The sequence below is a fragment of the Pristis pectinata genome, chromosome 31, assembly GCF_009764475.1.
Source record: "Pristis pectinata isolate sPriPec2 chromosome 31, sPriPec2.1.pri, whole genome shotgun sequence".
Classification (NCBI taxonomy): Eukaryota; Metazoa; Chordata; class Chondrichthyes; order Rhinopristiformes; family Pristidae; genus Pristis; species Pristis pectinata.
The window spans coordinates 12,636,132-12,652,458 of NC_067435.1; the positions used below are offsets into that span (position 1 = coordinate 12,636,132).

At 42.2% G+C, this 16,327-nt stretch overlaps 1 protein-coding gene across 1 annotated transcript in view; it reads left to right on the forward strand.

Annotated features, from left to right (window-relative positions):
- The window catches only part of tyk2 (tyrosine kinase 2), a 107,976-nt gene that overhangs the window by 58,220 nt on the left and 33,429 nt on the right, over positions 1-16,327 (forward strand). The window contains exons 7-10 of the mRNA XM_052042293.1: positions 1,835-2,017; positions 6,390-6,547; positions 7,491-7,614; positions 15,397-15,601. Coding sequence (XP_051898253.1) covers positions 1,835-2,017; positions 6,390-6,547; positions 7,491-7,614; positions 15,397-15,601 — 670 coding nt within the window. The remainder of the gene's footprint in view (positions 1-1,834; positions 2,018-6,389; positions 6,548-7,490; positions 7,615-15,396; positions 15,602-16,327) is intronic.

The following is a 16,327-nucleotide window of genomic DNA, read 5'->3' on the forward strand; positions in this document are numbered from 1 at the left end:
ATGGCAAATACATGAGATTCGTCTCTACAGCTTGAGACGCTATAGGGGTTTACCTCTCAATACTGGCATACATCTGGGGATCCACTAAAAATAAGACTATTGAACAGTTCCCTTAGACGATGAGATGGACTATGACCTCATGGTCTACCTTGTTGTGACCTTGCACCTTATTGCACTGCACTTTGTCTGTAGCTGTGACACCTTTACTCTACTGTTATTGTTTTTACCTGTACTACCTCAATGCACTCTGTACTAATTCAATGTAACTGCACTGTGTAATGAATTGACCTGTACAATCGGTTTGTAAGACAAGCTTTTCACTTTACCTCAGTACAAGTGACAATAATAAACCAATACCAATATGGCACACATCCAGGGATCATCTACAAATAGTGGCACATTCCTTGGCATCCCCTGCAAACACAAACATACACCTGGCATTCCTTTGCAGATGCTGATATACTCCTGGGGGTTCCTTGCAAATACTGATGTACTCCTGGAGATTCCTTGCAAGTAATACCATGTTCCTGAAGTTGCCCTGCAGGCCCTGATGTGCTCCCCGGGATCGCTTGCAGGCCCTGACGTGCTCCCCGGGGTCGCTTGCAGGCCCTGACGTGTCTCCAATCTGTTCACCACCTGTTTTGACAGTGACAGTGCTTTTGTTGCCATAAATATTAAATGCAACAAAAGATGCAACTTGTCAGTAAATGGACAAATTTAGAAACAAAGTGTGTTTTATATCCAAAATGCTGGAGGAACTCAGCAGGTCAGGCAGCATCTATAGAGGGAAATGAACAGTCGAAGTTTTGGGCCAAGATCTCTTTCTTTCCAGTCCTGATGAAAGGTATTGGCTGGAAATGTGGACTGTTCATTTCCATCCATAGATGCTGCCTGACCTGCTGAGTTCCTCCAGCATTTTGAGTGTGTTGCTCCAAATTTCCAGAATCTGCAGTCTCTCATGTGTCTGTGTTTTATATCCAACTTCAGATAGATAGAAATATGAGCTTTGTGCAGCTACTGGACCTGTGCCTCACAGGGACTTGGACTGTAGCAGAGAAAATGGTATTCCATTGCTATTATTTCTGCCACTCTTGATCAAACTGGTATTTCCATGCCACTTACCATCAAGTACAAAAGCTACAAGTCATGGCTCTGTGATTATTTTTGGACATCTCTGTAATGTCATCCCATTGTGCCTCTGCCCCCACCCACTATTATGCTCTGCAAACTTATTGCCTTGAATCCATTGGCAAAGCAGATCCTGTGGGAAAGGAAAGAAACAGATGCACTAATATGGTGCCTTTCACATCTTTCTGAACGTTCTAATGCACTTTACATAAAATTTGAGTACTCTATTTGTGCATGGCATGCTTCCACAAATAACATTATGATATGTAATTTGTTTATTTGTTTCATTGAGGTTGCTTTAGGGATAAACATTGGCCAGCACCCAGGATAGTTTCCCATTCTTCAAAATAGTGTGTCTGCCAGAGAAAGTGCACAAAAACTTTGGTCTAATCCAATATGTGGCATCCCCAACTGTGCAACGCTGCCTCAATACTGGCTTGGGTTATGTATTCACTTCTTAAACCTTCTGAATTGAGGTTGAAAGAGAGAATGCTGTCAGTTGAGTCATAGATGAGCCCTGAAAGTCATGTAAACTAATGGCTTTAAACTACTTGTAAATTTAAATCTAAACTGCTTGTTAATTTTAGGCTTTAGACCATGAACTCTATTTGATGGATTATTTTTCATTTGTAGCTAAGTACCCCACTAGATGCAAGCTGTTGGAGTTTGGAGACATCTCATTTTGCTCTGCCTTTTTTCAATATAGCCCCTACCCATCAAAAAGATCGGATGGAAAGGAAAATCTGGAGACCACAGTAATAACAAACTAAACGAAGCAATGGAGTTCACTGAGAAGTTGTGGATTTATTTCTGTGATTTTAAGGAGATTACACACATTGCCATCTCTGACTGCAGGGTCAGTGTTCATCGGCAGGATAACAAATGTCTGGTGAGTGTTATTGTTCTGTTAATTTTCTCCTCCCCATCTCTCTCCTTGTTTTCACATGGGTTGTCCATCTTGCTGTTCACTGTACAAGTGGCCAGTGGCTGCATTTGAGTGTTGATGTGTTATGTTGCTCAGTTGCAGTCAGGTTTGGGATTCCATGTTATATTTTCCTTGTCTATCCCAAGACTCCCTAATTAGAAACATGCTCTCCTACTTTGCCAATCAGTAGGCAATAAGTTGCCAATAAGTAGACAGGTTCGGTCCTGTGGTATTAGCAAAATATTCAACTTGGGATTGTCAGTGTGGCCCACTAATTAACCTTTCTCAGCCATCAGAGGTATTATTGCAATCAAGTGACTGATGATTCTTGGGCCACGTAGGATCTGTAGAAGTCTTTGTGTACTTGAGCAAGGTCTAACTTATTCGAAGGAAATTCACCGTGATTAATACAGTCAAGATATTGGGATTGTGAATATAATTTGCCTCTGTTCTGCATGGATTTGTTTCCCTTGAAGCTATTTTTTGTAACAGAAATGCTGACCACTTTGGGAGATCAGATTGAAAGCGAGTCAGTTGGGAGGTTATTAGTTCCACAGACTTCTTGGCAGTTGTGCCTTTTGAGTCATTACATTTGGTGTCAGTAACAATTCAAAAAGAATTTCCAAAATAAAAACAGAAAATGCTGGGAATACTTAGCAGATCAGGCAGCATGTGTGGTAAACAAAATGGTTAAAGATCTTTGATCAGAATTTCAGATATCCAGGATCTGCAGTTTTATTTTTGATTTTTAAAAGGAATTTCCATTTGGGACCATAAATGAGGAGCCATGACTGTGCTGAATGCCACCAGCACAATCTCTGAAGAGTCAGTGGTGACTCAAGTAAAGCTGACATTGGATGAAGTTGGACTGAGTTTGCACATCTAAGGAAAGAACAAGTTAAAGAGATATTCCTGTGAACAGTAGGTGACGGTGCGAGTGTCAAGCATTACATGGCAAATGAGGTTTAAGAGGTCAAATCGGGCACTGGGGAGGGGTGGATGAGTAAAATAGTGAAGGGAAAAATGAGAATAAGGCAAGAAAGTTGTGATAGAAGAGGTTGCCCATGTCTTTAGAATGAGAATCTGTTTTGAGAATCTGTGTCTAACCTCTGAGTAATGTACCCAGGCATCTTTCCCTAACCATGCTGCCTAAGTAATTAGGCAGGGAGGTGTACACGCAATCAAGCTAATTTCCCAGTTCACGGTCTCTGTCAGACTATGAGAGAAATTGGGGTGGACGTAGAGGCCCAAAAGACAAAACTAACCTGTAAAGTTGTTGCTCATCTTGCAGGAAGAGAAGTGTGCACTGTTTACTTTTGTTCATGTTAGAGTGTGGTTCCCTGTCTTTGAGATTTGAGAGCTTGAATAACTAGTAAATCTTTATCAACATTTTCTTTTTCTCTCTCTAGGTTTGAAAGAGAGAAATTTATTCTGAGGTAAAAGCTGCTTTCAGTGAAATTGCCCTTATTCTGAATGCAGCTCCAGAATGAGAGCTTTGTCTCCACATTCAGTATGTTTCAACTGTGTGCCAGTTTGTTTACAACCATCCTTTCCATTGTTGCCTAAATTGGAGCAGTTGTTGCTATAATTGAATGTGTTGCAGGCAAGTACTTGCAGAGCAACATTAAGGAATCCAGGAGGGAGAGTCAACCACTTAAGATTTGCAGAATTTGCATTGGTTTACTTTGAGCTCATTACTTTTAATGTTATTTCTCCACTGAGCTCTCAGAATCTTTTGAGATACCCTTTTGCTGTTCCCTGTCAACTGGACTTCCATCCACACTTGTGGACTTCACATTGGATTTCTACCCAACTTCCACTTACTCTGCATCTTGTTTTAACAGCCTGAAATGTTAACTCTTTCTCTCTTCACAGATGCTGCCTGACTTGCTGAGTGCTTCAAGCATTTTCTGTTTTTATTTCAGATTTCCAGCATTTGCAGCTTTATTTTCTTGCACAGTCATAGAGTACTACAGCACAGAAATAGGCTCTTTGGCCCGCCTAGTCCATGCCGACCTGATCTTCTGCCTAGACCCATGTACCTGCACCTGGACCTTATCCCTCCAAACCCCTCCCATCCATCTACCTATCCAAACCTCTCTTAAATGTTACAATTGAACCCATATCTACCATTTCTGCTGACAGCTTGTTCCACACTCACACCACCCTCTGAGTGAAGAAGTTCCCCCGCAGATTCCCCCTTAAATATTTCACCTTTCACCCTAAACCTACGTCCTCTAATTGTAGTCTCACCCAACCTTAGGGGAGAAAGCCTGCATGCATTCACCCTATCGATACCCCTTCTGATTTTGTATACCTCTATAAGATCTTCCCTCATTCTCCTGCACTCCAGGGAATAAGGTCCTAACCTAATCAACAGAAAACCTTACCTGTGTCAGAGTCTGGCTTGAGAGGGAAAAGAACAAAGTGAAGAGATAGTTGTTCCCTTCCAGTTCTGGCTTTGTTTACTACTTTGGTTTACTGCACTCTGCCACAGCCTTTATCTGCCTACGGTTCCCTTCCTCAACCCCTCTCCTCAAACAAGTCAGTTCTTTAACTGTGCCCCAAAGGCCGTGGTAATGGGTGGTGGGTTTCGCTAGAGGACGGGGGAGTGGATTCATCCTATGGTACGCTTTGCCTCACCAGCTACTTGTAACTGTTGGTATCCACCGGCCACTTGCTGTGGCCCGCTGACACCAGGCAACATTAGATGGGCAGCTGGAGTACTTGTGCTCAGTTGTAAACCTTGGGTGACATGGCTCCTGTAGTCACAGGAAAAGAGTTGACTGAGGAGCAGCCTCGTCCCAATAGAGAGCAAGCAGGTAGAGAGAGGTGAGTGGGGGTTGGAGGGAAAGCAGAAGAGGGAATGGGAGTCCAGAGGGAGAAAAGAGGGTGAGTGCAGGGTTAGAGTGGTGAAGGTGGAGAAAGCAGGGAGGGAAGGACAAAGGGGGCTGAGAGGGCGATGGGGTTAGTGGAAATGGAAATAGTTAGAGAAAAGGATGAGGGGCTGAGGAAGAGGTTGTGGGCAAAGGTATGTGCATCTGTTTGTGTAGAGCTTGGCTACTTGATGGGATCTCTCTACACATTGGGTTTGTCACTCGTATATATCCTGGTTTTAATTGGGTAAGTGCTGTGCCCTGTTCAGTTCTTTATCCAGGTCAAGATGATCTGTGTAGCATTACTGGCATGCGAATAACATTTAATATTAATACTTGGGCTGGGTCATGTATGGAGAATATTTTGTCAGGTCAGGTTTGGGTTTGGCTTTAATCTCTTACCAAAACAGAGCAAGGGATTGAGGGAGTGCAGTGTGAGAGTGCTTCTGCATGCAGGAATGTGTTCAGCATTGCTTAGAGTTTTCTTGACCTAAAATTTGTGGTTGCACGTTTTTATTTTCATCATACTGTATTTCCCAATCCTCTTTCTGCTGATGCAACACTCTCATAAAATCCTCGTGAAATGAATACAAAATATGATAATTTCTAAGCTGTAGAAAGCAGCTAAAATTTCTAATAATTGATCACCTTATTAGTCTAATTACTGATAACTAAAATGTTGAAATTTTTAGAGCTGTGGAATAACATTCGATTACCAGGAACAGGGCTGGGAAGCACTGTCATGGTCAAACACGTGTTGGGTCTTGAGAAGGTGGTGAACCAGCATTCTTTGGTTCCTGACATAAAGAAATTGAGGGACCGTTGTCTGAGACTAAGCCTTGGACCTGATATTTCTTTGTGGCTGTGTCAAACTCGTGAAATTCCTTGTGATGTTATTAAAAAAAATGATTATATCAATGCAGCCTGTTGTAATGTGGCTGATTCACCCTTAACTGTGACTGGCACACTCAATGTTCCCACTAATCATGCACTTAAGGGACATGTTGGGCCAAATTCAGTTGCAACGCCAACAGTTTCTCCATTTTGCTATTTTATGGATCATTCAATTATCGTCAATCATATCAGAGGTATCTTAAGCAAAATTAATAAATTCAACTCTTACCAATGCTGACATGTTCCCAGGGACACCTTGCTAAAGCAGGGTCATGGAAATCTGCAAAAATTGACTCACTGCTTGGGTTCCTCAGTCCCAACATCCAAAAGTAGTCAACTGCACAAAGATAAACTGTACCTTCACCAAATATGCTACATATTATAAAGTACACAAGTATGGGAAAAACAATTTACTGAATTTCTGATGTGCTATCCTATAATCTGCCCACTGAACAACATAAATTTGTGCTTTTTATCTGCAGTTTGAAACCTGGAATATGGCATTTGCTGTACAACTTAAGCACAATGATCATCAAAGCTAATTCCTTTCCTCTTTGTATTTGAAGGACCTGGTACTGACCTCCCATAAAATTGCACTTTCCTTTGCATCGTTGATTGATGGTTACTCTCGCCTGACGACTGACTCGCACCACTACCTGTGTCATGAGGTGGCTCCTCCACGGGTTGTCCTGAGTATCACCAACGGCATCCATGGACCAATGCAGTAGGTGTCAGTGTAACTGATTGCTGCATATTTTGTGACTGAGTATGTAAAGATGGCAGGCTTGCTACAATTTTTCTCCTTTAGGGCACCCCATGACAATAGCTCCTTTACACTGTCCCATTGGACATTCCCAGGACAGATACGGCACATGATAGATGCAGAGAAAACCTTGATCTGTGCCCTCTCATTAAACACTTGAGATCATGTGGTGGAATATGGACTGAATTGTATTATCATTTGACTTGGTATCCTTACACAGACATGGTGAATAGCAACCTATTATTTGTGTTATTCACCTTGTAATCCAGAAGCCTGGAATATGAGCCAGTGACTCCAGTTTGATTCGCACCATGGCATGTGGAGAATTTGTAACCTGGAAAGAAAACCTGTCCCAATGTCCATGAAATTACTGGATTTTTGCAGAAGCCCTCCTCCTTCATGTCTGTCCTTGGGAGAAGGAAATTGGTTGTCTTTATCCTGTCTGGATTATGTGTTGCTCCAGATACACAGTAGTTGGCCCAGAACTGCCCCCATGAAATTGCTGAGCAAGGGCGGTGAGGGATGGGCAGTAAATGCTGGCCTTCCCAGCAATACCCAGGTTCCGTTAATGAATTAAAAACAAGGTTGTGTTAAGTCAGTACGTTTTTTGACTCTGGGAAGGGTCACACCCAACTTGGTGCTTCCTATTGTGAGTGGCCGGATAGGACATTTCCACCTCTCCTTGGTCAGGAGTGGTGTCTTGTCATTTGTTGCACATGAGAAGCTACGTGCGTTTGTCAGTGACCAAAACCAGGAGACCCATTATCCACAGGGGGAGCCAGGTTTCAGCAGTTTCTATAAATCTGGCAAGCCTTTTGTAGTTTTATTCATGTTGTACCTGAGATGTAAGGATCAAAAGTGGTGAGGGAGTGGACCTTCAATCTTTTCCTTGCCATCCCCATAGACCGCACTATGTCACCAACAAACTCCGGAGAGAGGAGAACAAGGAGGGGCTTTATGTTCTGCGATGGAGTGCGTTAGACTTCAACAAGATTATCATGACGGTTGTGAGTAAGGAAAAACCTGAGGTAAGTTGCTGTTTATCCAGCTGGTGTATCAATTGAGATTCAGTGGGTGGGTGTGACAACGTGATTTTGTGGAGTGTTAGGTTTGAGGGGCTTTCTCCCTGTACTGCTTGCAGGTATACATGCACAGCACAGTGAGTCTGACTGGAACAAGCTAATGGCAGATATGCTGAAGAGGAGGCCGGGTGTGGGGTTGAGGTTGTTTTCTTCCCACTTCTCAGGCCAGCTGGGGAAGTGTTTGGTCTGTTTTTATTTATTCGTTTCCTGGGACGAGAGCATTTCTGGCAAGGCCAGCATTCCTTATGTGCAGGTGGTGGTGTTCCTGTGAGCCTGTTGCCCTTGTCCTTGGTAGTTGTGGGTTTAGGAGGTGCTAGGGAGTAGCCCAGGGATCATCATCATACAACAGCAGCATGAGTTCATGAGAGGTAGACACTTTTGAACTGTGGCAGGCTAGAAACAGGGAGCAAGGACCTGGCAGAGGTCCTGTTTTCCGATGGACTGCTCCATAAGACAGTATGATGGACCCAGTTCCATGCTTGGTGTACAACATCCATCACAAGTAAACATGGAAATAATCACTGCCTTCACCATCAGTAATTCAGCTCCCTCTACTTTTCCTGTTATCACAGTATTATCACATGGGCAATTGATTTACTGCACTCAGTCACTCCACTGGATGATTGAATGGACAAGGGCAACTAATGAATGGAAAATCAAATTATTCATATGTAGAAGTACAGAGGTTTATCTACAAAATATGGGTCCACCCAAATTACTTGATCTCATCTGCATTGACTGATGTATATGTAAATTATTGTAAATACAGTTTGACTTCAAAGGCAGTAAGGGAAGTACAGTAATGCTGGCCTTCCCAGCAATATCCATATTCTGTTAATGAATTAAAAGGAGCACGTCCATCTCGGTGCTTTCTTCTGTCGGTGGCCAGATAGAAAACCCTGAGCAGGTTTCCACCTCCCACTGGCCAGGAGTGGTGTCTTGTAATTTAATGCGCATGAGAAGCTACGTGTGTCATCAGTGATCAACACCAAGAGACTTCTTATCCACTTGGGGAACCAAGAAGGAAATAGTTTAATTTTCTAGTAATGTAGCCATGGCAAGGAACACCTGCTAATCAGTAACAGTAGAAGTTGGGAACAAGGCCAAGAATAACTAGTGACCTTGTTTTAAAAGGTCTACATCAACAGTGGCCTATCCTGTACAGGTTTTTATTTAACCAAATAATGGAAGAATTGGATTGAAAGGCGAGAGACTTGCCCTCGCTATATTAACATTATTAATGAACATGGAATTTTCTTTTTCTCCCATCCTCATAAGGGTTTGATGGTTTTTAGTCATATTTTGCCATGTTTTTAAGAATTTCATTTTGGGGGGTGAGGGGAATGGGAAGCCCATTTCATGCTGCCTTCTGTACGATCTCATACATGAGGAAGTGGGGCTTGAAGGAAGTGTTGGGCAAACATTAGCCCAAATCTCCTTGTGACAGTGCCTTGGCATTCAATGTTGATGATTCATTGCTACATCCTGTTTCTTATTGCATTTCTTGAACTTCTTGTTTGTATGCCAAGGTGTTGCTGCAAGTTTTGTTAAAGCAGATGGGAGTTCCATGGAGAGATAGATGATTCCCATGCAAAACTTGTGATAAGGAGGAGGCAGTTCAGCCCATCAGTGGAAAAAGAACTATCCAGCTAATTGCACTAGATTGTAGTCCTCCATATCCCAAGTCTTACCATTTCTCTGATGTATTATGTTTCTTGACAGTGTAGAAGGAGGCCTTTTGGCCCATTTGATCCTGCTGGCTGTCAGAGCAAGTCCATAAATCGCACTCCACCACTTGCCTTGCTGTAACCTTGTTGCTTGGACAGCCCCATTAACACCCTTTCCTCCTATCGTTCAACCGCACAATTAATTTTTATATAACCTGCAGACGTCATACTGCTTGCATTTAAGTTTAAATCATTAATGTGTACAAAAGAAAGCAAGACATTGAGTTGTGAAACCCTGCTGGCTCCCTCCTTCTAGTGACAAAAGCACCAATCATTACCCTCTTGCTTCATGCTATTGAGCCTATTTTGGGTCCAGTTTGTTACCCTCCCTTGGATCCCATGTGCCTGTGCTTTTTTGACCAGCTTGCCATCAGGAACTGTGTCAATGGGAAGAGTTTCATGGAGAGCATACTGCAGCAGGTGGTCACCACTCAGCTCGAGAGACTGCAGGCAGAGAGTTAATGAGTCATTGACTGTCCTTGGTACCTGTCTGAAAATTAGATTGTTTACCACATGTGACATGGTTTGAATTAATCTATGCCTTTCTAAATGAAGGCTTATGTTTTCCCTTAGAAATGTTTCTAATAATTTGCCCAGCACTGAAGTTAAACTGTAATTATTACATGGTTTATTCATTCCTCCCTTTTGTAAGTGGTGTAACAAGAACTATTCTCCAATCCTCCCACACCATAACCTGAAGCTATGTGACAGAAAAATGGTCAGAGCCACTCAAGTTTCCTTTATTGCTGCTTTTAATAGCCTGGCATGTATTTCACTTGGGCTTGGCAATTTATCCATTTTAAAAGATGACAAAATCCTTGATATTTCTGCTTATGCTGTGCTTATCCTAGCCAATATTTCACACACCTCCTCCTTAATTACATTGTTTCCTGTATTTTAGAAAGGCAGCTGCAAAAGTATTCACTGAGAACTCCACCCACATCCTCTGGCTTCACATGTGTTACCTCTTCACTCCCTTGTTGGCCTACCTCTCTCATTAGTTTTCCTCTTACTCTCTCTGTACTTAGGATTTACTCTGATTTCACCTGCCTGTTTCTTTTCGTACCCTCACTTGTGAATTCTACTTTTAATTTCACCCCTATGCTCTTACATTTTTCTAGTCCACATCTATAGATAGGCTGTATCTGACATAAGTAATTCTTTTCTGCCTTCCCTACCTTCCATAAATCATCTCATCCACAGGGCTTTTGTTTGGCTGCCCAGCCTTTTTCTTTGTCATAACATGTTTACCCCAACCCTCTTGATTACCTCTCATCACTTTGAGACTGATTTATTGTTAAGAGGCTGGTTCGAGTGTGCTCTAGCTCAATCACTTCAGTCCAGTAAACTTAGTCTCAATGAAAATTGGAGCATTTACTCGTATTTTTGTTCCTTTCTGCAGCTGTGTAGATTTGTGATCATTAACACAGAGGTTCTCTTCGACTGATCCTCATTCCACCTGCCCAGCCTCATTTCTGAAAACTAAATTCAGAATTGTGCCCCCTCTCCCTGCCAACTTGCTGTGCTTGCTACATACTGGTTAAAAAATATTCTCCTGAAAGCAAGCTAGGAATTCTGTTCCCTCTGTGCCCTAACACTGAATGAATCTCAGTTGATATTCAGGTAACTAAATCCCGACTGTTACCACCCTAGTTTTGCATTGCCAGAAATTTGCCTTTAAAAGTTTGCACTTCACGTCTTCAGACTATTCTGAAGTCTCTCGTCCACAACCAACATAGTGATTACACCATTTTGTTCTTAACTTACCCCCTATATTAACTCATTTTCTGCATTCCCTCTTAGTATCTGATTTTTACCCCATCTGAATCTTGCCTCAGCTTTCTGCTCCTCTGCCAAACTGGTTACAACCCTTCCCAACAGCACTAGCGTTATCTGTGAAGGTATGAGCCCCAGTCCTATTGTGATGCACCTTATTTGGTCTGAATATGTTCCATCTTCTCTTTCTGTATTTGCTGGAGGATTGCACAGGGAGCAATATAGAACTTATACCTTTGAAGTCTTTTTCTTAATCTTTCCCAATAGTTTAAAATCTGACTGCAGAACCTCGTCCTGTTTTCTATCTACGATTTTAGTACTGATATGGGCTGTGACTTCTGGCTGTTCAATCTCCCTTTCTGGAAATTTTCTGCAGCTGCTCAGTGATGTCCTTTAACCTGGCATCAGGGAGGCAACTTGGCACTTTGAAATCACGTCTGATACCACAGGAAATGCTGACCGCTCTTCTAACTGTAGAATCTTCTCTAACTTTTGCTCTCCTGGCCCTTCTCCCTTGATCTTGGCTCTGCTGCACTCCCAAGAAGAATTCTTCTTCCTGCAACAGTGTTCAGAACTGAACCCTGGTTTACAGAATGAGATGTTCTCAAGGATCTCCTGAACTTGCCTGCTTTCTTTATTTATGTTTACCTATTAACTCTCGGCCTGCATACTAATGACTTGAATGGTGACCACCTCCTGCAGTGTGCTCTCCATGAAACTGTTCCCGCATGGATGGACCATGTGACATCAGCTGTTGCTCAAGTTCCAAGTTCTAGAGCTCGGGCTCCTTCCATTTGTTTGTCCATTTCATGGGAAGCATCCTGGAGTTTCCACATATCATAAGATGAACATTCCATGGCTCTCGAGTGCCTTGCCATTCCACTATCTATTAGATCAACTCATTTAAATGATAAACAGCTCAAAATATTCTTACAATTTTTATTTACCCCACTCAATTTTTTAATATATCCTGGCTTTTTGTTTAATACAAATGCATACTTAAACTCACTCAGTCTCTGTGTTGCTTTTAAACCTATTGAGTCTCGGTTCCTGTGCTGATTTTAAATTTCTGTTCATTATAGATGATATGTTTCTGGTAAGCAAAAATAAAAACTGCAGATACTGGAAACAGCAGGTCAGGCAGCATCTGTGGAAAGAGAAACAGTTAACTTTTCAGGTCGATGACCTTTAACCAGAACTGGAGAAGAGCAAGAAGTTAGTTTGAAGTTGCAGAGAACTGCAGGAGGGATGGATAGGACAAAGAGCCCTATATCTGTGATAGGATGAGACCAGGGTTGCCATGGGGATAAGTTGTAGAGACCATCAAGTCAGTGGGTTAAAGGAGTAGTTACAGGGAGGGATTACAAAGAAAGAAATATACAAGACGCAATATGCAGAGCCGTGAGATGTACCCAGCAGTTCAGGCTGTGCTAATGGAGAGAGAAGAACTGAGCCAATATCATGAATGTATAATTTAAAGCAGAAATGGCCAGATATGATGCAGACAAAGAGAGTGAATTTCTTGACATTATATAATTGGATATTGAGTCCGGAAGCCCCAGATGGAAGATGAGGTTCTGATGCTCAAGCTTATGTGGCCCTTGAATAACAGTGAAGGAAGCCATAGGAAGGTCAGGGTGTGAGCAGGATGAAGTATTAAAATGGCAGGCAACAGGTTGCTCTGAGTTGCCCTTGCAGAGTAGAGAAGACCACATTGGGTTGTGAACACCAAATGTGGTACACTGGATTGGGAGGAGTGCAAGTGAATCACTGGAAAGACTATTTGGGTCCCTGGATGGTGGGAAGGGAAGTGTTGAAAGGATGGGTATTTCTAGATTTTAAGAATAAAATGAGAAATGACCATTGACAGTAATAGCAGTAACTTCCCACCAATAAAAGATTCTTTGTTAGCTACTTTAGAAGTCACCAAGAAGAATTATTTCTGCTGGTTGCTATAAGATGTGGGGGTAATTTTTAAAAAATTAAATCGTGTGCTTTTGGGAGTTGGGTTCAGAAACCCACCATAAACAGGGTGCTTGAAGTGTGTATTCCTCTTCTGCAAAAGTTAATTTATTTTGGGGGTTGCACTTGTTGGGGGTTGCACTTGTTTTAAATATGAGATTATTTGACTTTTCACCAAAGTTAGATTTGGGAGTGGAGGAAGGGTTGTGGGGAGGTGGGCTCAGAACATTACGTCACACATCAGCCGTGATCTCATCAAGTGGTCAAATAGTTGGAAGGGACGAATGGTGTAGTCTTGTTCTGTTGTTCCTTTACATTAAAAGGCACACTGTAACATGTAGATAGGATCTGATTTAGAATAATTAATCTGTACCCCACCCAGTTGCGCTCTTGCCTGGTGCACCCTAAGGCTGAGCACAATTGGATTGTTGTTGCAGAATAATGTTATTGGCTGCTGCATGCTCGACACCTGTAAACTCATAAATGGTAGTCAGCATTTGTTTAAATGTGAAGGATGTCGTGGGAGCTCCAGTACTTCACGAGTACTTTTACTTCAGCAGTCAGAGAGGAACCAGCCACATTGACAAATGAACAAGAGTTGGTATTGTGTGCGCCATGGATAGAGAACTGACAGCGGTCCATCATTTAGTTCAATTGATACAATATTGTAGAGTCATAGAGCACTACAGTACAGAAACAGGCCTATCGGCCCATCCAGTCCATGCCAGCCTGGTTTTCTGCCTAGTGCCATCTACCTGCACCCGCACCATAGCCCTCCATACTGCTCTCATCCATGTACCTATCCAAACTTCTCTCAATCTTACGATTGAACCTGCATCCACCACTTCCGCTGGCAGCTCATTCCACACTCGCATCACCCTCTGAGTGAAGTAGTTTCTCTTGGATTCCCCTCAAGTATTTCACCTTTCACCCTAAACCTATGACCTCTAGTTCTAGTCTCACCCAACCTGAGGGGAAAAAGCCTGCATGCATTCACCCTATATATACTCCTCATAATTTTGTATACCTTCTGATGAAATTATTGTTAAGCCTGTTGTGTAGGGAGCAAAATGTTCTGTGTATTATCAGGTTATTTTTCTACCAGATGAATAAAGGTAAAGACATGGCAGAATTAGGCAGCAAAATGATGGCGTCTATCAGTGCAACCCATATTAAGAGGGGTAGTGTTCTTAGTAAATGGTCTCTGTTGTGATTTTCCATAATGCGAAGCTGAGACATCTGTCTTGTGCATCAAGAAACACGAGTTGAAAATTTTTTTTTTAACTTTTTTCACATAAATTTCATGAGAACAAATATTATTCCATATTTCAAATTATTGGATAGTGATTTGTGAATTCTGTAAGGGCGAATTTCCGTTACCTAGACGGCCGTAATGCAGGGATCACCTGTAAATGTTGACCTCTGTGGATTCTATGAAAATAGATGCAAGACATACAGTGGTTCTTATGTGAGAAAGTGGGCAGGTACTCACTGACAGGAAACCCATCAAGAGAGTTCAGCATAAAACACAAACATCTCTGTCTGTTTGAGCATGGGAAATTTTTCTGTGGTCTTGATGCTGAATTATCCCTCGAGTGCGGTAACTGCTGATAAGTAGTAAATGCAGCAGCTATTCTGTGTCAGCAGCTTCTGCTCAACACTTACATGGTGGGTAGCTGGTTATCTTGCTTCTTGGTTGTGTTGGTAGGAGAGCCTCCATCAACAATGCCATTGGATTTTTAATGTCCACACCCAACAGTGCACCTAGAGCAACCACCCAATTGTGCATCTCAACTGCATGTCTGCCTCCAATGCATCATATCGCCAGGGTTGCAGTGTAGTCTTTTTTTATTTCTTTTGGCCCAAATTCTGTCCCTAGGCTCAAGTTCCAAGTTCTGATTGTGATCAAAGGAGCCTGCTTTTCATGATGCTCCTTTTAAACGCACAATGTATTATAGTCTCGCGAAAGAGATTGTTTTCTGTGAATGCAACCCACCCTCCCCTCCTGTATTGCCTGTATTTTGTGTGTTTGCTCACTTGTGTGCTTTTGATACTGGTTTCTTCAGATGCTGTAATGGGTGAGGGTCTCAACTGTTTCTGTCTGACTTGCAGGTGGTCTTTGACCATCTTGACTGTGTAGAGAACGGTTTGAGTACCTCCAGAGATGTGGGATTCCAACTTCCTTTTTGAAAGGGAAAGGATTTGTTTTTCTGGTCTGTATGCATGTTTCATTGTGAGTGATAATCCTTTGTTTCTCTTTCAGCGTGAATTATTTCGAGGTTCTGGAGGAATTCAAGGCATTAAACAGTTTCAGATTGAGAGGAAGGCACCAGATGTTTATATGCTACAGGGTTGGGAGCGATCATTTCCCAGTGTTAAGGAGCTTCTCGAGAGTCTGAAGGGCTGCATGCTGAAATCAGGGAATGAGAGCTACGTGGTCAATAAGTGTTGCCCACCTCTACCACATGGTAAAGAGTACCATTGAACCTTGCCAGATCATTTGGAAATGTCTTTATTTGCTCAGTTCCCTGGTTCTCCTGACCTACTCAGTCCCTGCTCCCTCTGATTTCCTCCTGCTCTCCCCTGCCTACCACCCTTCCCCACCTCTTTGCATTGTTATGGTATCCAATTCATTGTTTCCTTAAAGCCATGATGTTCCTAGACTCCTCTGTTAACTCACTTTCTTCAATCTTTGTTCTTTGAACCTGGATTTGGTATCAATTTAACCACACTCTTAATTTTGTCTGTTTCTTTCTCTGATTCACTAATTTATGTCCCTTGAGGGTACTCCTATGCTCTGAGTTATTAAATTCAAAATAACTTGGGATCTGCCTGTGGTCTGTTGCCAGAAAAAGATTGTGTGTGGGTGTGTTTGAAACTGCCACCCGACAGGATGCAAGTCAATAAACTGCAGATGCAGCAAATCTGAAATAAAAAAAATGGTGGAAACCCTCAGCAGATTATTTGGAGAAAGAGAAATATTTAATGTTTCAGGTTAAACTGGGGGAGAAAAGAGAAATTAGTTGCAGAGAGGGTGGGAAAGTATAGAGAGGACAAAGAATGTCTCAGATAGGTGAGGCGGGGTTGCTGTGGTGATAAACTGTGAACCAAGCCACGTGGTTTATAGGTTAATGAGGGAAATTGGAAAAAGAGAAAAAAATACAAAACGTGTAAAAGCTGTGAAGTGCTGGTCA